Here is a 26,987-nt window from a genome sequence, read left to right as displayed (position 1 = left end):
ACTAAAAAGCAAACAAGAACCGGCTCACAATTCCTCTGCATTGTTGATTGTGTAAACCGATAAATGGGTCAGCCTCTAATATTTACTTCTGTCTACAACACAGCCAGCTAACAGCAAGCTTATACTTACATTTTAAACTATCCAGCATGCTGCTCGACCCACCAAGCAGCATGTTATTTTCAACCAGCACAGCACCTAAACTACTGAATAAACCTAATCTGTTGAGGCAATTCTGCTAATCTGCCCAATTCATCAAAGCCTCTTCATCAGAGTTGGGACCAGGAAGCACGCTTCTCCGCGCTTCTATTACAGCAGTCGCCCCCACAAAACCCCATAGAAACTGTTTCTGCCCCACGACCACTTCAACTATCTAAACCAAAGGGAAATGAAAGAGGTGTTATTCACACAAATCTCATAAAGATCAACACAAAGCCTATAAATGAACCTAAGAATAGAACAATAAAATGTGGATTATTTAATATTAGGTCACTCCCATCTAAATCTTTGTTAGTGAATGATCTGATAACTGATCAGCACGTTGATTTATTCTGTATGACTGAAACCTGGCTACAGCCAGAAGAATGTTAGTTTAAATGAATCAACACCTCCCTCTTATAATAATACTCATATTCCTCGGACCACAGGCCGAGGAGGAGGAGTAGCAGCAATCTACCAAGCAGACTTATTGCTTAACCCTCGACTTAACCATAGTTTTAACTCATTTGAAAGCCTAACTCTTAGCCTCCTTCACCCTAGCTGGAAATGTCAAAAACCAGTTATTGTAGTCGTATATCGACCACCAGGCCCTTACTCTGAATTTTTATCTGAATTTTCAGACTTTTTATCTGAGTTGGTGCTTAGCACAGATAAAGTTATTATAGTGGGTGATTTCAACATTCATGTGGATGTTGCCAACGACAGTCTTAGTTCTGCCTTTAATTCGCTCATAGACTCAATTGGTTTTACTCAACATGTAAAAAAAAACACCACTCACTTTTTTAATCACACCCTCGACCTCGTTCTGACATATGGCATAGACATAGACAATCTAATAGTATTTCCTCAAAACCCTCTGTCGGATCACTACTTAGTTAGATTTGAATTCTCCATTATTAACTTTACTGAATTTGGAGAAAAGTTCTATTACAGCAGGTGTCTATCAGAAAACTGTTAGTAAATTCAAAGAAAAAGTTCCTTCGTTATTTACTCCACTGCCATGTGTCCATACAGTGCAGGATAGTTATTGAACTTTACCCCCACACAAATTGATGATGATGATGATGTTGATGGTGCAGCAGCCTCACTACGTTCCACACTTGACACTGTCGCCCCTCTGAAAAAGAAGAACGTCAAACAGAGGAGGATAGCTCCATGGTTTAATGCACAGACACGTGCTTTAAAACAGACGTTACGTAGGTTAGAAAGGAAGTGGCGTTCCAATAGTCTAGACGATTCTCACCTAGACTGGAAAAATAGTTTAATTACATATAAGAAAGCCCTCCGAAATGCCAGAACCAATTATTATTCTTCACTAATAGAGGAAAATAAAAACAACCCCTGGTTCCTCTTCAGCACTGTAGCCAGGCTGACAGAGTAAAAGCTCTACTGAACAGTCTATTCCTCCAACTCTAAGTAGCAATGATATCATGAGCTTCTTTACTAATAAGATTATTACCATCAGAGAAAAAAGTTTACCAGCTTCTTCCCACTAATAACACAGACACACTGTCCAGTATAGTAGCTTCTGAACCAATAGTATCGCCTAATTTATATTTAGAATGCTTCTCCCCTATAGATCTGGCTGAGCTGACTTCCCTTGTCACTTCATCCAAGCCATCAACCTGTCTTATAGATCCTATTCCATCAAGTCTATTTAAGAATGTATTACCTTTAATTAATAATTCCATATTAGATCAGATCAATTTATCTATATTAACAGGCTCTGTACCAAAGGCCTTTAAGGTGGCAGTAGTTAAACCTCTGCTCAAAAAAACGACTTTAGACCCAGATATCTTAGCTAACTATAGACCCATATCAAACTTCCCCTTTATCTCTAAAATCCTTGAAAAAACTGTTGCAAACCAGTTATGTGACTATTTACACAGGAATAGTCTGCTTGAAGACTTTCAGTCAGGGTTTAGAAAACATCATAGTACAGAAAAAGCACTACTGAAGGTTACCAACGACCTTCTCATGGCCTCAGACAGTGGACATCTTTCTATTCTCGTCCTTTTAGATCTTAGTGCTGCATTTGATACCATCGATCACAAAATTCTGTTACAGAGACTAGAACACATTGGGATTAAAGGAACAGCACTAGAATGGTTTAAGTCCTACTTATCTGATAGATTTCAGTTTGTTAACGTTAATAACAAATCTTCCATTCATACAAAAGTGAGACATGGAGTACAACAAGGTTCTGTACTGGGGCCGATACTTTTCACTTTATATATGCTTCCTTTAGGCAATATTATAAGAAAACACCACATCAATTTCTATTGCTACGCTGATGATACCCAGCTGTATTTATCTATAAAGCCAGATGAAACTAATCAGGTAGACATACTTCAGGACTGTCTTAAAGACATAAAGGCCTGGATGACTTATAATTTTTTACTTCTAAATTCAGAAAAAACTGAGGTAATTTTACTCGGCCCTAAAAACATCAGAGAAACATTATCTGATCATATAGTTACCTTGGATGGCATAACCTTGGCCTCCAGCTCTACTGTGAGAACCTTGGAGTTACCTTTGACCAGGACATGTCCTTTGACTCACACATAAAACAAGTCTCTAGGACAGCCTTCTTTCACCTGTGCAATATCAAGAACATTAGAAACATCCTATCTCAAAAGGATGCTGAAAAACTAGTCCATAAATTTGTTACCTTTAGACTGGATTACTGTAATTTATTACTGCTAGGATGCCCCAATAAGTCTGTGAAAAGCCTCCAGTTAAATCCAAAATGCCGCAGCACGGGTTCTGACAGGAACTAGAAAAAGAGATCATATTTCTCCAGTGTTAGAATCTCTGCATTTGCTTCCTGTAAAATTCAGAATAGAATTCAAAATACTGCTCCTTACTTACAAAGCCCTTAATAATCAAGCTTCATCATATCTTACAGAGCTCATAGTTTCATATTATCCCAATAGATCACTTCGCTCTGTAAATGCAGGACTACTTGTGGTTCCCAGAGTCTGTAAAAGTAGAATGCGAGGCAGAGACTTCAGCCACCAGGCTCCTCTCCTCTGGAAACAGCTCCCAGTTTGTGTCAGGGAGGCAGATACCCTCTCTACATTTGAAGTTAAACTTAAAACCTTCCTCTTTGATAAAGCTTATAGTTAGAGCTGCTCAGGTGTTTAATAAACCATTTTTTATTATGCTGCTATAGGCCTAGACTGCTGGGGGAACTTATATCATGAGCATCTTTCTCCCTCTCCCGTTCTCTCCTTCTCCCTCTCTCTTTATCTCTCTCTCTCTCTCTGCCCCATGTATCTACATTACATTTCACTAACTCTGTTTTCTCTCTCTCCTAGTAGATCTCACCACAGAGCTGCAGGATCCAAACCCGTCATTATTATTATTATTATTATTACTACTATTATTATTATTAATAACATCATTGTATTTATAAGTGTCAGTTTTCACTAATTCTAAGTATCAGTCTGGTAGAAATTAAAGCAACTGTTATACAACCCCTCTATCCCCCGATATGTTTACAGTACATGTCACTAACCCTGTTTGTGTTTTCTATCTCTCCTAGTGTATCTCTGACCCCAGAGCTGCAGGACCCAAACCCGTCATTATTATTGTTATTATTATTATTATTAATAATATTAATATCATCACTAATAATAACAACAACATAATTGTATTTTTTAATTATAAGTATCAGTCTGGTAGAGATTAAAGCGGCGGTTGTACAACTGTCCTCTCTCTCTCTTCCCTCCTACTGTCTCTCCTCCCACCCTCTTTCTGCCCACTTCTCCTCTCTTCCCCATTTCTCTCCTCACCCCAACCGGTCGAGACAGATGACCGCCCCCAACTGAGTCTGGTTCTGTCAGAGATTTCTTCCTGTTAAAGGGGAGTTTTTTCTCTCCACCGTCGCCAAGTCCTTTGCTCATTGTGGGATTTGTTGGGTTTTCCCTGTAATATTGACCTCACAAAGTGCCTTGAGACAATGTATGTTGTGATATGGCGCTATACAAATAAAATTGAATTGAATTCATCTACATCATAACACATCATACACTTCTGTCAATAACATCACCAGTTACAGACAGAATAACTGGTTATCTGAATATTTCAGAAAGTTCTAGTATTAACACTATTGTCCTATTTATAAACAAACCCCAAAATACAAAAAAAACATCTGTGTTTAAGGTGACGTATAATGGAAAAATCACTTTTTCAGTGTTTGTGCATATAAGGTTGGGTATATGTGGAGCATGCTGGCCCACCAACTAGGATAAAAGACCACCCTGACGTTGACGTGTGATGGCAAATCCCTACAGCCTGGCTCTGAACAACTGGTTTAGCTTTTCTCCCACTGTGATGTCACAGTTGGACTCTTTTCGAGTACCGTAATTTACGGACTATAAGCTGCTACTTTTTTCCCGGGCTTTGAACCTTGCAGCTTATACAATGATGTGGCTTATTTATGAATTTCCCCTGCATTTTCGTTAGACCAGTTAAATTGCCAAACGAGTTAAGGTGAAACAACTTCCGCGCGCTCAAACTTCCCATCATTCTGATTGCGTTAGTCATTTTGTCACCCTCATCATGACAGAGACACGGAGAAATGCATATGATGCAGCTTTCAAGTTAAAGGCGATCGATCCGGCTGTTGGAAAAGGAAATAGAGCTGCTGCACGGGAGCTTGGCCTTAATGAGTCGATGATAAGACGTTGGAAACAGCAGCGTGAGGAACTGACTCAGTGCAAAAAGACAACGAAAGCTTTCAGAGGGAATAAAAGCAGATGGCCCGAACTAGAAAATGAGCTCGAAGACTGGGTCAACACACAGAGAGCAGACGGCCGAGGTGTTTCAAATGTGCAGATCCGACTGAAAGTAAAAACAATCGCCACCGCAATTAAGTTTGAGGATTTTAGAGGTGGATCATCGTGGTCTCAGATTTATGAGACGTAAAGGCCTGTCAATCAGGGTACGGACGAGTCTGTGTCAGCAGCTCCCGCAACTTCCACAAATTCACTGATGCAAAGATAGCGGAGCATTCCATCGGCCCGCATGACATCATAAATATGGATGAGGTTCCTCTGACGTTTGACCTGCCTCTCACTCGGACTGTCAACAGGAAAGGTGAATCATCAGTCACGCTGAAAACAACTGGGCATGAAAAAACGCACTTCACCTGTGTTCTGGGCTGCACGGCATCGGGAAGAAAGCTTCCACCTATGGTGATTTTTAAACGCGGGACAATGCCAAAAGAAAAATTCCCGAGAGATATTGTTGTGAAAGTCAACAAGAAAGGATGGATGACGGAAAGCCTAATGCACGAATGGCATACGGAGTGTTACAGCAAGCGCACGGGCGGATTCTTTCACAAGAACAAGGCATTGCTCGTTTTTGACAGCATGAGGGCCCACATAACAGATTCTGTGAAAGAAGCCATCAAGAGGACAAACTCCATTCCAGCTGTGTTTCCTGGGGGCACAACAAAGTATTTGCAGCTACTCGACATCAGTGTCAATCGTGCATTTAAGATGGCGCTCCGTGTTCAGTGGGAGGCTTGGATGACAAGTGGGGAGAAATCCTTCACTAAAACGGATGCGAAGAGCAACTTATGCTCAAGTCTGCCAGTGGGTCCTGAAAGCTTGGAGCATTGTCAAAAAATCCACCATCATCAACGGGGTTTAAAAAGGCCAGACTGCTGCGTGATCAAGAGGGCAGCATGAGCGCAGCGGGGAGTTTGCCTCCGGAGGAAAGTGACGAGAGCGACAATGAAAACGATCCAACATCGGATGAAACAATTCTGAGGCTATTCAACTCAGACACCGAAGGAGATGACTTCAGTGATTTCAGTGAGCAGGAGGAGGAGGAGGAGGAAGATAGTGACCAATGACTTTCTTGGTAGGCTACTGTTTTATTTTTTTATTTTTGTTACAAGCCGTGTTTCCTTAAAGCCTATTTATTTTTGTTACAAGCCGTGTTTCCTTAAAGCCTGTGGAACGTTCATTTGTTTCAATGTATCGGTAGGCACCTGCGGCTTATAGACACGTGCGGCTTATTTACGTTCTAAATAATTATTTTTTTTAAATTCGGTCGGTGCGGCTTATATTCAGGTGCGCTCAATAGTCCGGAAATTACGGTAAGCCCCCCTGCAATCTGAGAATCTCCACTTCTCTGGTGAAGTTGGCAAATTAGAGCAGACTGGGATTTATCGGGAGGGGGAGCTAAAATAAATCCAGGCATTTTAGACAGAGGGTGAAAAGAGGAGCTGCAGGAATGGGCAGTATGAGAACACTGATGCCTTTTGTGAACATTAGAGCATGTAAACCTTTTGAAGTGGTAACCCAAATTAAAAGTTTGAACCTGAATATGGGCATAGTATGTCACCTTTAAGGAACATAAAGGGTATGAATAATACTAGTTAACTTGTACATATGAGTTATGATAGAGAATCTGTGGTTCCAACCACTAAAATGAATATCTAACAAAGAACGACTGCAAATCAAAATGCCAATATTTGTCTCACCAGACTGTAGACTTCTACATCAATCTCGAAGGATGAGCGGATGTCCTTCCTGAAATGTCAAGGAGACAAAACAAGCTAAGGTTTAATCTTCATTATAGATTCTATTTAAAGAATCAAACTGATTTAGTAACTAAACTCACATTCCAAAGAAAAAATTGAGATAAACCATATTTCAGAAGCTCAAAATTAAATCTGAGTAGAATTATATGATTTGTATCAGAGTATCCTTTTATGGTCAAAGTTGTCTTCATGTGACCATTCATTAGATATCTAAAAATATACATTTTAATTGAGAAACTGGACTTATTTTTGGAGTGGTGGCGATCAAATGAAAAAACAACTGCAACTTACAGAGTTACAGAGGTGGGGAAGGAGATGGTGTCTCCGTTCTGAGCATCAGTAGCTGTGGCCAGTGGGGTGGCGATGATGTTGCAGGGCCCGTAGCGGATCAGGATGAAAAAGTAGTGACTTGGCCGACCTGAACAGGTAATAAACAGAAATTTCAGAGACGAGGTCAACCACCATATTTGTGTTAATCAAGTTTTTATTGAAGAAATTCAAAATCTTGATTGAGTAACCTTAAGAGGTACTTTACACCTTGCTGTGTTACCTGTGCGGCTGTGGGAGGAGCAGACAAATTCAACCTTAAGCGGTAGCTGGATGTTTGTGATGCTGATGGTCCCTCTGCAGGGCTGCTGGGAAACATACTCCCCATCCTCCCCTGCTACCTCTCCAAGCTCAGAGTTCCTCTCCTCCCTGAGTCTGGACACCTCCGCCAGCAGGGCAGAGCGTTTCTCACCTGAAACAGACAGATACAGTATATACCAAGACTCAGGAAACTGTTTTAAAAAACATGTTTTGAGAATATTTAAAGGAAGTGATTTCTACACTTCTTGTTCCAGAACATTCCTAAAAAGATACATTTATGTATGTGTTTTGTTGCTATCGTGGAGTTAATATTGTTTTAATAAACTGCATATAAAATATGTTAAATATTAAAATAATGCAATTGCTGTAGAGGCAACACGTTCCCTTAAAACATGTAAGACGTCAAGAAGAGTAACATGAACATTAGGGATGCACCGAGTGAATGTGTGAAAAGGATAATATTAATAATTTCTACCAGACAATGTTTTTAATGACGCAATCAAAAAGGTGCCAGTTTGGAATGCGGTGAGCGCAGTGTGGAAGCATTGAAAATGTCAGAGTATAACGTAAAAATAGCTTATCATCTGCCTACTACATTAACGGCATACCAGTGGGTGTTAATCGAAAACTTCTGTCTCTACTCGCCCCATTTGAGCAGCTCACAACGGAAATAAGCTTGCAGCACTAACGCGCCTTTAACCGAAGAGGCTGAAACAGACCACGTGAGTGAAAACAACTAAAAGGCTGGCAACACACATGTCAAGTACTGCACCGCGACTATATTTATCCTGCAATATAAAGATCATTACTTGGATGTGGGGGAAAAGCAGCATGCACAGGAAGTGTTCCTGGCTGAGTTGGATTTTGAAAAGCCGCTTAGTGATGGGATGCACAGCGCAGGAGATGGGGGAGAGAAAAAAAGGCCGCGCACACCCTCGATGTCCGACGTGTTTCGAGGGGGTTGTGCAGATAAAAGGTTTTCGCTTTTTTTCCTGTTCTAATTTGTTTATTTTAAGTTATATGAACATGCATACTAACTACACTACACATAAATTGGACAATGTAGATAAACAGCCATGAGGTCTACATACAAGAGACCAGCAGGAGTTTCTCAGCTTCAGCCTCCTCCAACGAGCCTCGTCCGTGCTCCTCATCAGTACAACAGCTCAGAGCCTGCAGGGTCTGGTTGATCACATTCTGCAGCTTCCCTGCTTCCTCATTCAGAGCCTGGACACACAAAACAACAAGTAGCATTATGGGTTAAGAACTGATCTGAGAGAATCTGGTTTCCTCCAAATATAAAATCAATAATAAAGCACTGTGCTACACACTGTGATTCTCTCCTTGGTGTTGACAGAGCGTTGAGGGTGTGACTTCTCTGGAGCTGGCCTCTGAGCCCCGGGTGTGATGCGCTGAATGGAGGGTAGCTTACTCTGCACTTGTGTACGATAGGCGTCAATACTGTCAATCACAAAACCAACCAATTAGATTACAGTTTAAAATATAAATACTCATGCTCATAGAAAAGGATGAGTGGAATGCCATACACAAAAAAAACATGGTAACGTATTCATCACACCATCTTAAAGTCCAGTCAAATTTTGGCTCACAGCAGAGCAACTATGAGGCACCTAAGAGTTTGACTTCACATATTCATACATTATTTAATTGCATTTTTATTTCAAACATTGTGTAACCAGGCTCTTTCAGTCACATGTGTGAAGACTTCATTGGTGAAAAACATGGATAACAAACAACTCTGGAGCTTGTGATTTCTTAGCGGGCAGCTGTGGCACAAGACGTAGAGTCCCTTGTTCGATCCCAGCTTCCTCCAATCCACATGCCAATGTCTCCTTGGTCAAGACACTTAACCCTAAATTGCCTCTGGCAGCTCTTACGACAGTATATGAATGTGTATGAATTTTTAAAAAGCGTGGTGAATAGCATCGCTGTTTGAATGTGTGTGAATGGGTGAATGTGACTTTTCTTGTAAAGCGCTTTGAGTGGTCTATATGACCAGAAAAGCGCTATATAAATAGTTCATTTAGATGTGTTGTCTGACAAAGCACATCACAAAGCATGACAGGAACTAGAAAAAGAGAAATATTTCTCCAGTGTTAGAATCTCTGCATTGGCTTCCTGTAAAATTCAGAATAGAATTCAAAATACTGCCCCTAACCTACAAAGCCCTTAATAATCAAGCCACATCATATCTTACAGAGCTCATAGTTTCATATTATCCCAATAGATCACTTCGCTCTGTAAATGCAGGACTACTTGTGGTTCCCAGAGTCTGTAAAAGTAGAATGCGAGGCAGAGACTTCAGCCACCAGGCTCCTCTCCTCTGGAACCAGCTCCCAGTTTGTGTCAGGGAGGCAGATACCCTCTCTACATTTAAAGTTAAACTTAAAACCTTCCTCTTTGATAATGCTTATAGTTAGAGCTGCTCAGGTGTTTAATAAACCATTTCTTTATTATGCTGCTATAGGCCTAGACTACTGGGGGAACTTATATCATGAGCATCTTTCTCCCTCTCCCGTTCTCTCCTTCTCCCTCTCTCTTTATCTCGCTCTCCTTCTCCCACTTTTTCTATCTCTCTCTCTCTCTCTCTCTCTGCCCCCATGTATCTATATTACATGTCACCAACTCTGTTTTCTCTCTCCCCTAGTAGATCTGACCCCAGAGCTGCAGGATCCAAACCTGTCATTATTATTATTATTACTATTATTATTATTATTAATAACATCATTGTATTCCTAATGTATGTCAGTTTTCACTAATTATAAGTTTCAGTCTGGTAGAAATTAAAGCAACTGTTATACAACCCCTCTATCCCCCGATATGTTTACAGTACATGTCACTAACCCTGTTTGTGTTTTCTATCTCTCCTAGTGTATCTCTGACCCAAGATCTGCAGGACCCAAACCCATCATTATTATTGTTATTATTATTATTAATATCATCATCACTAATAATAACAACAACATAATTGTATTTTTTAATTATAAGTATCAATCTGGTAGAGATTAAAGCGGCGGTTGTACAACTGTCCTCTCTCTCTCTCTTCTCTCCTGTCTCTCCTCCCACCCTCTTTCTGCCCACTTCTCCTCTCTTCCCCATTTCCCTCCTCACCCCGAACCGGTCGAGACAGATGACCGCCCACAACTGAGTCCGGTTCTGTCAGAGATTTCTTCCTGTTAAAAGGGAGTTTTTTCTGTCCACCGTTGCCAAGTGCTTTGCTCATTGTGGATTTGTTGGGTTTTCCCTGTAATATTGTAATATTGACCTCACTATATAAAGTGCCTTGAGACAATGTATGTTGTGATATGGCGCTATAAAAATAAAATTGGATTGAATTAATGATTCAATCTGTGACCTGTACCTGTACAGAGGAGCAGATTCAACAGGAGGGGTGGGGGTGTCTTCTGGAGTCAAGAGCAGGGATGGAGGATTGGATTGTTGACTTGCAGCTAGTCGCTGTTGGTGGTTTAAAACGCATTAATAAACAGTAAATATTTTTCCGGATTCTGAATCAATTAACTAGCCAAGTGTTAATTCATCCGGAAAATTCCCCCCTTATAAATTCTTCTTACCAGAGGGGTGACCACAGCCTCCACCGACTTGCTGAGAGGAGAGAGGATGCCACAAGGAGGGAAAGTGAGCAGCTCATCTCCATTGCTTTCAAGCTTCTTGCTCTCATCACACTCTTCTTTGGCCTTTTCCTCTTTTTCACCTTTCAGCTTCTCAGATTCTGTGTCCATTCTATGCTGGTCTCCTGTGGAAGCACCAATGCCACTATCGCGGTCCTCTGCCCCTTCATCATCCCCTCTCTCTTCCTCCATCCTTCCAGCATATTGGAGCACCTCCTCGAACATGCGGTCAATTATTTCAGTGGTATCGGTCTCATCATGTGAGCTAAGCTCAGCATCTAAGAAACGAAACATTCAAAATATTAAATATAAATGGATCAAATTGCTTTCGTAGGCCAATAAAGACTATAGTTTTGGCAATAGGTAGAGCGGGTGGTGAGATTCCAGATAACCAGTCTCTAAAATAAAAGAAAAACATGTCTCAGCTGTCCTGTTACACTCAAGGGGCTCCTCCCAACACAATACGTCTCAAATTACAGTATTATAAAGACACATGTAAAAGTCTTTGTTAATGTTCAACAGTACAAAAGAATGATCCATACATCAGATGTGTTTGTGTGCAGCAAGAGTGAACATGCTGCTCTTAATGTAAACCCAGTTTACCAGTGGTGAAGAATTTCACCAACGTGCTCCACCTCTCTCCATCGTGTCCTCAGGCAGCCCAGTGATCACACACACACATCTTCTTACAGACCTTACCTGACATGCTCGTCACTGCCCGGGACCCCAAAGAGGTCCTAGCATCAGATTGCGATGAGTCATTGATTAGCTCAGGCTCCAGGACAAAGGCAACTTTCTTTAAGCTCTCTCCTCCTTCTGCCTTGTGAGTATCGTCTGGCGGCCTGTTTATAACACCCTGCCTTTCATCTAATGCTTCTTGCTCCATGTCCTCTGTCAAAATGCATCCCGACACCTGGACCTCTGTTAAACTCAGAGCTGAATTATTTATAGCAATGTCTACAGGCTCGTCATAAGCCTCTGCCTTTGGTTGTGCTACATTCTCAGTTTTTCTCTGAAGCTCTATATAATCTGTCCGTTTTGCTATCAGAGTCACATCTTCAAAAGGAGATGCCTTGTGAGAGTCCTCCTCTGGTCTAGATTTCTCATATTCCTGCAGTTCAGAGGAACCGGCAATCTCAGCAGAGACATCACCCAAACAACATTCAAATTCCTGGATGTCAGAGGGATCACGGTGACCTGCAACACTGCCAAAGCCTTTCTCCTCTTCCCCGAATGATTGCAAATCTGCTTCCTCCTCTTCAGCACACAAATCCTCCTGCAGCTGTTCAGACATGACAGACTGTTCCTTTTTGCATGCCTTGTACTGAGGATATTTCCACAACCTACACTCCTCATCTGTTGAGGGCTCAATCTCCTCGTCATTGTATGAAGACTCATCATCCATTGTTTCATCTTCAAATGAAAAAATTTCAGCCCTGCTCTGTTCCCTTACAATGGAAACCTCATCGTTTTCCTTCTTGTTAGACTCGTGTGGACCAGTTGTTTCTATGAGCATCAGTTCATCGTCAGACACTCTCTGTTCATCATTGAAGGATGTTTTGGAGAAACTCTGATCCTCACTAAAAGACAATTCTAATACAGTCTCTGGTTCTTCGTCCCCCAGTCGCTCCTCTTCATTTCCCACCAAAGCCTTTCGGTCACTCTCCTTAATGAATTCTTTACTCTGATGAGTGTTTTCTTTCCCTTCCATGTGCAGCTGTCCTTCAATGGAGCATTTCAGCTCTACTGTTGCTGCTGGGGCTTCAGAGTCACAACCTGCCCTTTCACCTGTTGAAAGATTAGTCTTGCATCTTAACAGTAAATGCTTAAGCACCATACGACATAAAGGTTAGTGCATGTACAAAGTATTAATATCGAGCCAAAGGATATTTTAAATCTGTAGAATAAGATATTGATTGTACTGGGAAAACACATTCACTCTACTTAACAATAGGAACACATCTGGTATGATGGCAAATGCAAGGACTTACTGAATTTCCAAAATGTGTGTAAACTCCCTTTCTGAGACGGCAGCTTTGGTTACTATGGGTGCAATTATTCTACAAATCATTTTTTGTTTTCCCCCCACACTGCTGACTTGAATGTGCCCAGAAAGTCTGCAGTCTCAAAGTTATTGTTTATCTTGTTTTACTGCAGGCGCAATCAGTCAGTTATGATTGGCCAAAACATTCACGTGAAATATGATGTGTTATATTTACAAAATTGCCAGCTTGCTCTAATTTAATTTGTGTTGCAGTGTTAACTGTGAAATTAAGAATGAGTTTAGTTTCATTAGTAGAGTAATGAGAACTCAACAGGCTGCACCTGCAGAGATAGCAGCTGGTTGGGGCCCCGTGATTCTGTCGTTCTCTATCGTGATATGAGATTGTGTTTTAAGAATCGTTACACTTCTGCTGGTTAGTGCGGTTACTAATATATCTTCATTACCAAGAACATTGATTTTGCCTTTGTGCGCTGAACTGTGGCAATGACATTCTGTCTCCAGTTACACTTTTACAGTGAGGTTCACCATCGCCGAATCAATATTGTTAATTTAAATATTCTAAAAAATTTAATAGTTCTCTATCTAGTATATGCAGGAGATAAATAAAGGTTAAGTAAAAGTGGAGGAAACTAAAATGTTTAAATATCTAACAGTTAAACAATTTAAGGCTGCTCAGGATTAACAGCGAAGCATGATGCCATGTGCTGTTAACTACTGTGAGCATGCTTCACACTGTCAGCAGGTGGGCTAACGCAGCTGTGGACAGAAAACATTGCTGCCGTTGCTATAATTTATACATATTAGGAAAAATGACATTGTTGTCAGTAAAGTAGTTGAAAAGTGTCAACAAACACTGATTTCTAGCTATTGGGTGGAGCATGTAGCTCTTCCTCCTCCATGATAATCTGTCACTCGCCCAGACACCTCCAACTCAAGCAAGACTTCGCTGAGAGACTTGGTGAGAACTGGCCACTGACAGCTGTGGAGATGAGAGCAATTGAGAAACATCTTAAAGCGGAGGAATTGATCTATATATAAAATGATTGGCCACATTTATAAAAGTGGCAGAAGGACCTGTATTTATAATTACAAATAAATCAGATATTACAAATTATGTTCATTCCAAAGTTCAAATCAGTGAAACGTACCATCCCTACACTATGTGCAAAGTAATGTCAGATTGAAACAAAACATCACTTTTTAATTACACAGACATACACAAATAATTTTTTCTGAGTAATTTTTTTTATCATACTGTTCTCAGGGGTTTACAAAATTATGCTGTGGATAAATCACACCTGACTATCAGTTAATCTGGAGTGGGGCTGATCAAGAGCTGGTGGATTGAATTAAGAATTGCAATTTTTCTAACAGATATTGCGATTGCGATTTGATTTGCGATTATAATTAGCACACATGTTGAAGAAGATAAGGGAAGAGAGCTCTCTCTCTTTTAGCAGTCTGTCTCTTTCCCAAGGGAATAGTCGTGTTGTTCGTCACCTCACGGTGCCACGTGAGACATTTTCATATGGAGTAACAGTCTCAAACAACTCTCGTGTGGTTCTGTGTTCGTCACTACTGTCACTGACTTGTTGGCTGTACACTCGTCATTTAGCTGCTGTGGCGCTGTGCCAAACGCTATTGGTAGTGTTGCCCCGTGAAACCGAGGGGCTGTTCCTCTTCAAGACTAAAGTCTCTAGTGTAACAGTTTCCGACTGTTCTGTCGAGCTTGAGGCCATTGCGCAGCAGGTTAGTGCAGTGTGACTGATGCTTGTTCTTGGAACCGAGTGCTCCATTCGCTTGCGTATCACGTGACCCGTGTAATCCCTTCCACTGCGGTTAGAAAATCGCGTTTTATCATATTGCGATATTATTGCAAATGCAATTAATCGTTCAACCCTAGTTAACACTGGTTAACAATCGACCTCTGGATTGGGGTTAAATGTACATATAGCCTTTATGTCTTGATGGCCAGGCATCAATATTGACTTTGCACAGCAAATCAGAAAATTTGTATTTTACCCGGGTTAAGTCTGCACAATGGAAAGATGTTATTCATTTCATTCTGAATATTTCATTGGGGAAAAATTGCCAAAAAGTTTTACCTGTTGTATTTACAGGTGGATTATCTGCACTTGATGTAAGAACTTCAGTGAAGCTGCCATCTCTCATCTCAACATCCCCATCAACCTGCTGGAAAAAACATATCGGCACCATAAGAGGTAGCGCTCCAGAGCGCAGCTCTTTTTTGTGTAGATTATTGCAAATGAATATGGAAAACTTCAAACAAACATTAATTGCATATGAAGGGCATCTTCAACACAGGGAATGAACTTAGAAACTAATGACAAGGTGGAATAGTGCTCAATAGAAATCTGTCACTGTTTGATATATACTATATACAGTAGTGCAAATTTTTCACCCTGATAAGTGAGAAGATAACAGCCCTCTTCCCCAAAACCACACCACAGACCATTTAAGAGGTGAACTACTTTCCTCTAAAAAATGGGGCCATGCAAAAGGAACAATTCAGCCCATCAGTGCTTCAATAGCACTGAGACAGACCCTGTTCCCAGTCCATTTGCATTCTTATCAATGCCCAAGTCAAGATCACCTAGTGCATTGGCTCAAAGTTTTTCCCATGTGCACCCAGTGACCAGACAGTACGGAGTGTCGTCCCCCGCCCCCCACACTCACATCCAGGGGCTGCATGGGAGGCCAATGAACTCTCCTTCTAGAGCTAGGGATCCAGGAGGAGGGAGATGAGGGGCCAGGAGGAGTCCTTCCCTGCTAATGTTTACACACACAGGTGTGTAGAAAAAAAACTCAAACAAAGTGTAACAAAGCCCAATAAACATTATAGAAACAATTATTACATCTACATAACTGGGTCAAGTCTAACGCTGTTGCCAGTGTTCAAGTCTTGCTGCTGACGTGCTGAACCACCAGAAATTAACAAGGCATGACATTGTTTGCCAAAAAAAGCTGTACAGTTATATCTCCCTTTTTATCAACAAAAATGCAGTTGTTTTTTTTAAAACTCCTTCTTCATCTAGTCTGTTGATATGGTCACAGTTTGATGTCAGTGTCATCTCATCATAGTTTTGTCTTAGTGTTCGTTAACGAAAATGAACACTAGTTTGACAGGCAAACTGCCACAAGCACAAACCCACCTGAGCCAATGAGGGATCAGAGCTGCTCCTCTTTAACCAGGCGTTCTCACTGATTGGTTGGAAATGTAGCAAGTTCAACTCCTGCTCCCGTTCCTGAACCGGGAAACAATGTCAGATGCAGACATAACCTTTTTAGATTTTGTGAGATTACTTAATATGAACGGTACAGATATAAAATCAATCCATTCATTAATACACACAATTGAAAGGACTTAAAGATTTTAACATTTAATGATTTATACCACCACCATTGAGTATTGAGAATCATTTATACGTACTAAAGATTTATTTCAAAATGGACCTCATGCAAAAAACATTTGTACGAACACATCCCCCATTCACCAATCCTCTCATATTTTCAGTTTTCTTTCAAGTACAAACAGAATTTACGACTGTTACAGACCTGTCGTCACATTAAATAGTCTGATGTTAATCAAATCAAGTTTTCCCACTTATGGGTAATTTTTCATCACTTTGAAGCAATTATGCATTGATTAAATGAAAAATATAAAATAAAATACAATTTATATAAAAAACATCTAAATTGCACTCCGTGCTGACATTATTCTGTTTAACTGTGCAATTCTAATTAGTAATATATTAGTAATATAATTCTACATGTATTCATGTACCTTCCGAAGACTGTTGTGCAATGGCCAGGGGAGCACACATCGGGTTGCGCAGTGGCTAACAGAGTTGCTGGCTTAATATGTCAGTTTTTGTCGCCATACAAACTATTTTCAGATAATTTACCTAAAATTCACTCAAATTAGCTCATGACGTCTCTAGTCAACCTACAGATGCGACAGGAGCTTTCATACAAGTGTTATATGCGCACAGTTGGTGCTATGAAGGCAGGTGATGTGCCTTATCACAGCTTGTGTACTGATTCCGATTTTTTCATCCATAACAGTGACATCACCTTGACCTTGCAAGAATTGATCGCCCTACTTTGGCGAGTGTTGTTTTTTAAGGAATTTTCAAATCGATGCATTTAATCTTTATTTCAGTAACATTGCGACTCACAGGTGACTCGGCATTAACAGCTTTGCTTTAGTTTGTTTAGTTCGTCACTTAACTCCTGCTGACGCTGCTAAAATATATACTTTCATTTAATGATGTTTGAAAGCAGGACTTTAATCTCTGATCTCATGAACTTCTTTTTACCCTTTAACACATTTTTCATGAATTAAAACTTCATGACACGGGGCAGGAAGCGAAGTCTTATATGGTATTTTTGGGGCGTTTATTATGATAATTTGCCATCCTCGTTCACGCTCGGTCAAATATGCACAGGTGGCATTCCACATGTTTATGCAGGTAATTTACAAATTTTTCTGAAGATAAAAGCATTTGCTGAATCCGCCGAGCCTGTTAGTATGAATTCACGTTACGTACAAATGTAAGAGAAATGTGGGATAAGAATAAGAAAATGTTCTTTCATGAGGCCAAATGTTTGGACTTTTAAGATGGCTTGACTTTTGAACATATTTGTGTATTTTGAATACATGTATTTTACTTTATAGATTCCATTTATTCCATCTGAAACCTCTACAGACTGAAAAAGAGATATACACAGCTTTCCTTAACAGTTGTATAAAATGAAGTAAAATGAGTCTTACTGTGAGAAACCTCAAATGACACAGATGGTGCCAAATTTTGCAGATTTGGAGATTCTGCGTGACCATGTGCCAGCCTGATTACATAGAGGATATTCACTAAAAGTGTAACTTTTTTTAGGCCGACATGAAATCATTTATCATCAATCATTTTTGTGGAGTTCCAACTTCATTTGACCTTCCAGGGGACTGCAGATGTAAATTACCCCTAGGCTAAAAATGCACTAAATCACACTTATGTTTAAAACTGTACACGGTCCTTTGTAAATAAAAAATAACGAATGAATGAATTTACTCTGACCCAGTAACATCTAAACTGATGCTTATACATCTGGAGAGTTCTCACGTGTTACTTTTATATAGATACAATGATTATTGATATAGACCGTATAGAGATATACACCACTATTTTGGGTGTCTCATTTTTTAAGCAGGGCCAAGTACTGGGTACTCAGAAGTGCCCAAATATCAGTACTTGTACTTGGTCTGAAAGTGCTATCAGTGCATCCCTAATTAATACTAGTGCAGTGGCCATACATTTAAAAAAAAAAAAAAAAAAAATACATCAGTATGTCACCATCATTTATTTTATACCAACAAAGAAAATGTTCCCATTTGTCATTTATGTGATCTAGGGTAAAATACATCACGGTAAAATTAATGTTTAAAGTTGAGCCAATGTTCTTTCTTATTTCATCAGTCCTCCTGCCACTATCCAGAATTACATCATGTTGAGTTCAAGTCATAATGAAAAGTTGCAAGATTTAACTTTTATTCCAATTTTATTTTGGAATGTGGGAAGAAACTGGTGCATCCTGGAGTAAACCCATGTGACAAGGGGAAGAGATGGGGTTGAGAGTTCAGAGTGAGATTACGTTTCCCCAGTTCTTCTTAAGAGCCAGTAGAATCCTCTAAAAGAATTATTGCTCTGTAACTTCTTCATCCTACTTTCAAGAGCCGTTTGTCTTCCCATTAGTAGTGATGTCACCTCCTCTGTGGCCTCCATAGCTTGTTTGGAGGTATGAAGAGACTCCTGAAGAGCAGACATTTCACTCTGCCTCTGGAGTCTTTCCTTCCTTCCTTCCCCCTGAAGCAATGCTGCCTCTAGGTTGGAGACTCCCTGGGTTTGTTCAACCAGGACACAGGACTTGTTCTGCTGCCACTGGCGCAGTTGGTAGGTTGGACATTTCCTCAATCTCTCTGGCTAGACGTGTCTCCACAGTTTTTGATTTCTCTCTTTCCTTTGGCGTGGACGGCTTGTTCTAGTCCTTGGATCCTAAGGTAACCCTTCTGCTTCAACTGCTTCACTGCGGCAAGTCGATCAAGGATGTCTGCTTTATCCTTATATATATGATTTACCTCTTTCCTCATATCCTGTGCCTGTTTGTGCAGCTCACAATTTTCTAATTTTCTTCGTCTGTTTCTCTTGCAGGAGCCAGTTTAACTCTCCTTCAGGCATTTGAAGGAGGGCCTGTTTGTTATGGCTAAGGATGTGATCAGACACAGATTCAGAAGCGGAAGCAGCCGTCTCCGCCTCCATCTTTGTTGCACACTGGTCTTCAGCTATCCCTGCAGACTGTGTTCCGGTGGACTGAGAAGTCGATGCAGCCGCCTCTGCTTTCAGAGACGCTGTGAGTGGAGACAAAGATACAACATTTTCCTTCATCTTCAGTGCAGGCTGGTTTTGTATGTTTAGCAATGGAGGTCTTGGGAGTAGTGACACAAAGTTAAAGTTGACTCAAGAATTTGAAGATTTCATTTGAGATTTAATCTTCTGATTAGTCTGTTCCTCACTTGTGTCCTGTTTCAACATCCCTTTCTTAGGTGAAGGGGAATCACAGTCATCCAGCTGCTGGCAGGGTTCAATGTCTTCTTGAATCTGTGTTGTCTTCAAAGTAAATTGGACTTCCTTCCCTGTCTTTTTCTCAGCCAATGCATCAATTTTCTTATCAAGCTGTCATCTTTCCTCTGTTGGAGGCTTGATTCTGAGCGCAGTTCACTTTGCTTATCTGCATACTGAGTTTTCTATTCTCACCTTCCTGTTCACCAAAAGTGTCTTCTTTGTTTTCAAGGTCAAAATTATGTTTCAAAAACCAAAAGTGATTGGTTCTCAGTGTTCTAGTGCTTATACATTCAGTGGAAATGATGCCATCAAAGCCACAAAAAGTGATGTCATCACACATCAAAACCCCAGAAAGTTATGTCATCGCACATCAAAAAAACCCAGAATGGAATGTTTTGGGTTTTTTTAAATTCAACAATAAAAACACTACACTTGTAGTCGCTGTCTTTGTTCAAGTACAGTCAAACTTTTGACAATTCACCGCAGTGTTTCATCTGCTGGTCGGACTTTAGCATGCATGCTAAGCCAGCCCTAACTCCAAACAAAACACAGGCGCCGGTACGTTGATGTGTGACGTACAGTAGACAGACAGGTCCTGGCAGACGAATAAAAAATTCCTTGCAGGTAGTCACATCCTTGTAAATAACGTATAAGCAGAACCAAAATTCAACTTTTCTCACGGGTACCTGGTAACCCTACTCTGTCCTCCCTGTCTCTCCCGTTGGTGTGTCGCCTACAGCACTTTTGTCTTGTCAAAATAAAAGGCCTCACAGAGTCAGTCATTGCAATTTCATGACATTTAATAAAATTCTTAAGCAGTGGTGGCAATAATTTTGCAATTTGTTACAATTTACCCCATCATCTTAAGACACTCTCTGCAAATGTAACACCTACAGCAAATTTACAGAAAATTCAAGACTTTTTATGACTTTTTAAGACCCGTGGGAACCCTGAGGGATGTAGAAACTTTGGCCACATGCCCCCGAGGAGATAAAGGAGAGATACGAGTAAGGACAAAGTAGGGTTACCGGGTACCCGTGAGACAAAGTAAAATTTTGGTTCTGCTAATTGGTTCCTAGAGATATATTTATTAGGGGTGTAACAATACACGTATTTGTATTGAACCGTTTGGTACAGAGCTTTTGGTTGGGAACACATTACAAACCGGGTGATTTGTTGTAAAAGATAAATAAAGCTTAAATTGTGTGAAATATGTTCTCAGAGCTTCTGCGCTCAACAAGGCAGCCCACACTACATAACAGACATCGTGCTGTCTGCTCCTCCCCTCCCCAAAGCAAAACATTGCTCCCCAGTAAGGCACCGGGAGGCACGCTACGCTAAGCTAGCTCATTGCAATATGGCTAATAATGCCATTAAAACAACAGTATGTTGAATCTCCTACACAAGAGGTTACGCCAGTGGGACTACTTCAGACATGTAAACTCATTTATGCCGAAACACCCCGTGTCAATAGATGGAACTAGACGAAAACAAGGAGCAACACACATGTCAACTATCCGCGCAGCATTCAGGCAGCCATTCAACTGATTCAAACAGGGAAAAATAAATAACTTCAGCAGTTGGTACATTTATAGTCGCCGATTCCTGCTTTTAACAAAACAAAAGCCCAAACAAACAACTGTCCGAAGCATCCGCTGTTGCTCTGACCGCAGACGGCTGCACGTTAAGGGCTACACAAAGCTAATGGCACATTACCTTAACGCACAGAGTAATATATTTTTTTCTGAGGAGGAAATATATATTATATTTTAGTTTGATAAATTAGGAGCTACAAATGTGTCGATCCCCATTTTCTAGATGCTACTGTTTTTAGTCGTAAGGCCTTTCAACCAACCTGGCGCATGCGAGAGGCCTGCTTGGAGCTGGGCGTTGTCGTTCCTTGGAGTTTCTGATGAATGCCAGATACTAAGTTGGAGTGGGTTCGAGGGCAGAGGCTGGCCGGGCTCAGTGTGGGGCCAGCCTGGAAGACTGGCATTTTAAACCTCTCCATTCGCTGACTGAATTCTCCCTCACCTGGAGGGACATTAAAAAAATAGAATTATTATTAGAAATAAAATGAATTTTCAAACATAAATAAAAATTAAGAGAAGGTAATTAATACAGAGTATCTGCTGATACCAAATCCCAATCTTCAAGATATTTATTGGCATGGGTATTCCACGCAACACTACTTCAACTACAATTAAAATGCTACTGGTCTTAGTGTGATGTGGTTAAGAACTGGTATTCATAGGAACACAGAAGCACTTACCCACTCTCCCAAATAACTCACATTTGCACTCGAATATCCTCTCACTTATGCAGGCAGACGCGTGCACTGTGCAGCACTGTACCAACTTTACTCTACTACATTATCCATTATTTATTTGTTCATTATGCGTTCTTACCAAGGAGATGCTCTTTGAAGCCCTTGTCAAGGATGATGGCTGTTGGGCTGTCAGCCCCAGGATCTGACAGGCACCTCTGGCCCAGTGGAGCTCCTCCATAAAAACAATAAAATAAAACCCACAACTTTTCGTTATGAACAACAGCATTTATCATCTTGACCCAGATTACTAAACTCCTCTACAATAGTCCTTATCTGGCATGCAGATAGTATCCATTATATACTTGAATGTCCTGAAGCTTGAAGAACACAAAATATATCTCCAAATACTTCCAGTCTAGACTGTATACACTTACATTTATACACTATATTAACACCACCAAGCTAAGACTAATGCAGTCAATTACAACAGCATTGCAATAAATGTGTACTTTGTTTAAAGCTGTCTGCTGGATTGTATTGAGTGAGGTGGCTCTAATATTTAGCCAACCTCAATGATTAAAACAAAAACTGTGTGGACAATATATTAGAATGACTCCTCCAACAGCAGCAGAGAGGATTACCTTCTCTTATCTGAGTGAGCTGCTGGACTCTGGACCAGACTGAGGGAACCATTGGTGTATCTGGCTTCATCCCTAGCTCAGCAAGGCGTCCGGAGCTGGATGGTATGGGGCTTTGGTTCTCTTGACCTGCTGCCTCCAGACGCCGCCGCTTCTGGCCATCATTCATCCCTGACATGTAAATGCGGGGGAAAAAAAGACATATCTAAGTCAAAAAAACAAATAATTTCAATCAATGTTTGAAATATGTGGACAATCTGTATTTATGAAGATATGAACAGCACTATTGGAACAAACAAAACCTGATGGTGATAGGACATTTTCGTCAGAATCTGACAGAGGTGCTCTCTGTCTCTTCAAGTTGGCGTTGCCACTGTTCTCCTCGCCAGCTTCCATACTGAGCTGTAACCACAGAGACAGTACAGACAGAACATGTTTTCTTTATTGAACAGAAACCTACAAGCAGAGCAGCAGCAGACTTAGCAGCATAGATCTATAACAATAACTAGATACTGAGTGCCATCCAAACAAAATGGCGGCGCCATTCATTTCTATGGGAGTTGGTCACCCAGTGCATACGCCGAACAAGTTTCCTGGCTTCTGCATACTTTGGGAATCTGCGTCCAATAGATTTTGCACAGTAGTGTTTCTCCCATTGTGCCTCTGGGTTATGAGGATGAGCGAACCGTGTTCTGGATCTTGCTCTTGGCGTTCATGAATGCTATGCTATATCCTCCATGCTAGTGCACTTCACTGATGTATAATCAGACTTCTACAGGGCTCGCCTCTGACTTGAAACCATGGCTGTATTTATACAGGTGGCAACCGTGACCAATAATGAATTAATGTGAAAAGTAAGATTATATTAATTCGCTAAAAACATTGATTTCATGGTTAATCCATGTTTTTCCAGGGAAGACTACCACCACCACCACCACCACAAACCATAACCAGGCAAGAAGATTTCATTCAGTCTCTGTCATATATTTATTTATAACTGCTTATATTGAGAAGTATATTTGTATCACTTATTGATGAGCTTCTTTTTTTAAGGCATGTAGTGTTAATCCTGATATTTTTCATGGTTCTCCACAGCTGTCTGCTGCATTCAGGGCTGGAGCTGAGCCATGATATGAGTTCATGGATGTATTATAAGATCTTATTCCATGGTTGATCTCCGAGAGCATTCAACTATTACTTCTCTTCAGTGCAACACCGTCTCCCCCTACAGTCACATGACCTGTCACCATTTACTTATTTATGATATATATTTTTATATATATATATATATATATATATATATATATATATATATATATATTGCAGCATATCAGATAAAATATGTTGATTTGAACCAAGTGAGGGCCTGTGATTATTCAGAGCCTCACAACTTTGATCCACCTAAGCTTTTCGATTTCCCTTATATAAATATCTTAATTTTCACCAACGTCACTGTCAAAGACACTACTGTATTGTCATGATTGATTGACTGAGGGTCATGTATGTAAATTATAAACCTTTTTTAATTTTTTTACATTTATTTTTATCTTGTTTTACTCTGTAGAACTTTGAGATTGCTTTTAGCAAGGAAAAGTGCTCTATAAATTAAATTTATTATTATTATTAATATTATTATTATTAATTATTATCGGTCAAAAACAATGAAAAAATAAGCGCCTTTTACACAAACAGAAGAAAGGCAAATTATGGATTAAAACGTTTAGTCAGTGTCCACATTTTTATGAAACGCGACAACGCCCTACAGTTTCAGCTCAGCTGCCTTCTACAATGAAACACACATTCACTTCTAGCTGCGTTAGCAGCAAGTCAGTTAATGCTTTGCGTTATCTTATCAACGCTGCCATAAGATCAAAGTTTCCGGGCAAGGACAACCTGCTAAGTTAGTTCAATTAGCTTCTCTGTTAGCAACACTGATCTTTGAGTCAACTCAGCCCAGCTCATTTCAAGCCAACTAAAACGTTAGCCTAGCTTAGAGAATGGCGAGCTAACTTTAACGTGAACGAACCGTCTTGGTAGCGTGCTGCAAAGTTAGCCACATGAAAAATGCAAAACCGTATGTTGTCTTACCTGAGAAGAAGTCTGTTGAAAACGTCAGTGTTTGAAACAGGCTGGCACTAACTGACGGGAGAAGAGAAACAACCTTCTTACTGTTTATGAGCTTTAAGTCTCCTCCTCCTCTAACTTTGAATTTCAGCGGGTCTTTTGGCGTTAGCGGGGCACAGCCGCAGTCCCATAAATACTCTCCAACAGGGCTGATCTGGGAGCGGTTTTAAGACATCGGGCATGTCCTGACGCTGCTGCTTCTTCTTCTTCTTCTTCTTCTTCTTCTTCTTCTTCTTCTTTGAATGTTTAATGGCGGTTGGCCAACAACGTTTAGGTGTGCATTACCGCCACCTTTTGATATGGAGTGTGACTCTATATTCTTCTCATAATTCTGGTCCTTTCCAAGAAAATAAATACTGGTCTATATCCCACATGCCCTGAGTTCATTTGTATTATTTCTTTAATATTGAATTTAATATCTTCTCTTTCTAGATTATATTGTAAAATCTGCCTTTCCTGCTGATAGTTTGGACAATAAATAATGACATGCTCTACTGCTTCTTGATTATGACAGTGCTCACACATACCAGTTCATGTTTTCCAGTTATATTAAGCGTAGTATTTAATCCTGTATGCCCAAATCTCTTTTTATTTCTACTTATTTCTCTCATTATCCTACCTCCTTTTGTACACTGTAGAATTATCTTCCTTTAGTTTCCCTATTCCATTGTTCCTGCCACTTCTTTTTCATTTCTGCTTTCACTATGCTTTTAACTTCAGCCTTACTATAATTTACTATGATATTTACTTCTTCTTTGTTGTTGCACTTTTTGCATATTTGTCTGCCAATTCATGCATGAACTGGAATCCAGATGAACTCCTGCCTTGTTTATTCTGTAAACAGTTTGAGCTTTCTCCAGCATTATATCCTGTCTTGCTTCTGACTGCATGGTAAATGCAATGCTTGAATCTTACCCTATTAATACTTTATTTGTTTTAGAATTTTCTATCCCCTCAAGAGCTAAAAGAAAAGCCAACATTTCCCCTGTAAATACTGAAAGGTTGTTATTAATTCTTTTATTTAATATTATATTCAAATCTTGGATAATTAATGCAATTCCTATTTAATTATTATCTGTTTTTGAGGTACCAGTAAATAGTTTTATAAACCCAGAATAATGTTCCTCTATATACTTGTTAACTTGTTTTTTATCCATACTTTTCTCTTTCTTCCATTTTAACAGGTGCATGTCAACCATTAAATTCTCTACTAACCAAGGTGGGACATTGGAGAACGGTACAGCGGGGCTCATTATTAAATCCCCTATCCATATTTCCATAACTGCATCTCCTATTGTCCAACAAAGCTCTTGACCTGTCGATTTTCCTTCGCTGGACATAATGTATCTGTAACACCTTCTGTGTGTGGTGACTCTCCTTATGGCCCTTAAAATTTGCCCGGTAGTTTGCCTGTTCTGACTCAAACACCTAACATAATGTAGGCTTCTCTAATATGACTCCATATCTGTGACACTGTGGCTCGAAGCAAGGCCGTTTTACCGTACTAAACAGAAAAAACATTCAAACAAACATTCCACTACCTCACACTATCTACTTTAGCATTGAGATTCCAGCCTGAACCGTTGATACAAGGCAGGATGGATCCATGCTTTCATGTTGTTTACGCCAAATTCTGACCCTGCCATCCGAGTGTCGCAGCTGAAATCGAGACTCGTCAGACCAGGCAACGTTTTTCCAATCTTCTATTGTCCAATTTTGGTGAGCCTGTGCGAACTGTAGTCTCAGTTTCCTGTTCTTAGCTGACAGGAGTTGCACCCGGTGTGGTCTTCTGCTGCTTTGCTCATCTTCTTCAAGGTTCGACGTGTTGTGCGTTCAGAGATGGTATTCTGCATTCCTTGGTTGTAACGAGTGGTTATTTGAGTTACTGTTGCCTTTCTATCATCTCAAACCAGTCTGCCATTTCTCCTCTGACCTCTCACATCAACAAGGCATTTTCGTCCACACAACTGCCGCTCACTGGATATTTTCTCTTTTTCGGACCATTCTCTGTAAACCCTAGAGATGGTTGTGAGTGAAAATCCCAGTAGATCAACAGTTTCTGAAATACTCAGACCAGCCTGTCTGGCACCAACAACCATACCACGTTCAAAGTCACTTAAATCCCCTTTCTTCCCCATACTGATGCTCGGTTTGAACATCAGCAAGTTGTCTTGACCACCTCTACATGCCTAAATGCATTGAATTGCAGCCATGTGATTGGCTGATTAGCTATTTGTGTTATCAAGCAATCTATATAGAAGAAAACACCTGAGCAGCTCTAACTATAAGCTTTATCAAATAGG

The 26,987-nt window shown here is 40.3% G+C and overlaps 1 protein-coding gene and 1 long non-coding RNA gene across 18 annotated transcripts in view; one reads left to right on the top strand and one right to left on the bottom strand.

The window, feature by feature from the left end:
* Positions 1-24,930, bottom strand: part of si:dkey-30c15.10 (uncharacterized protein LOC559353 homolog) — a 31,246-nt gene extending 6,316 nt beyond the window's left edge. For 3 of the 17 annotated variants that reach the window (XR_004794827.2, XR_004794826.2, XM_035642500.2), the window contains exons 1-16: positions 24,649-24,927; positions 22,863-22,962; positions 22,564-22,731; positions 22,062-22,154; positions 21,509-21,687; positions 16,192-16,284; positions 15,716-15,808; positions 15,124-15,211; positions 11,713-12,801; positions 10,957-11,291; positions 10,746-10,840; positions 8,695-8,824; positions 8,455-8,590; positions 7,326-7,514; positions 7,067-7,193; positions 6,716-6,764 (exon numbers count right to left, since the gene is read on the bottom strand). Coding sequence is in view for 15 of the 17 variants with exons in the window: in XM_035642500.2 (XP_035498393.2) it covers positions 6,716-6,764; positions 7,067-7,193; positions 7,326-7,514; positions 8,455-8,590; positions 8,695-8,824; positions 10,746-10,840; positions 10,957-11,291; positions 11,713-12,801; positions 15,124-15,211; positions 15,716-15,808; positions 16,192-16,284; positions 21,509-21,687; positions 22,062-22,154; positions 22,564-22,731; positions 22,863-22,956 (2,958 nt within the window). In the remaining 2 variants the exon portion in view is untranslated. Of the gene's footprint in view, positions 1-6,715; positions 6,765-7,066; positions 7,194-7,325; positions 7,515-8,454; positions 8,591-8,694; positions 8,825-10,745; positions 10,841-10,956; positions 11,292-11,712; positions 12,802-15,123; positions 15,212-15,715; positions 15,809-16,191; positions 16,285-21,508; positions 21,688-22,061; positions 22,155-22,563; positions 22,732-22,862; positions 22,963-24,648 lie in introns of all 17 variants that reach the window. The other 14 variants (XM_035642501.2, XM_035642497.2, XM_035642495.2 and 11 more) reach the window with 14 other exon arrangements.
* LOC124850114 lies at positions 20,130-22,682 on the top strand. Its single transcript, XR_007030976.1, has 2 exons — positions 20,130-20,277; positions 22,531-22,682. It is a non-coding gene; the product is annotated as an uncharacterized LOC124850114 (long non-coding RNA).
* Positions 24,931-26,987: the final 2,057 nt, after the last annotated feature.

This window comes from Scophthalmus maximus, chromosome 7, assembly GCF_022379125.1.
Source record: "Scophthalmus maximus strain ysfricsl-2021 chromosome 7, ASM2237912v1, whole genome shotgun sequence".
Taxonomy (NCBI): domain Eukaryota; kingdom Metazoa; phylum Chordata; class Actinopteri; order Pleuronectiformes; family Scophthalmidae; genus Scophthalmus; species Scophthalmus maximus.
Note: the sequence above shows the minus strand (reverse complement) of the source record. Positions and strands in the feature narration are given on the sequence as shown.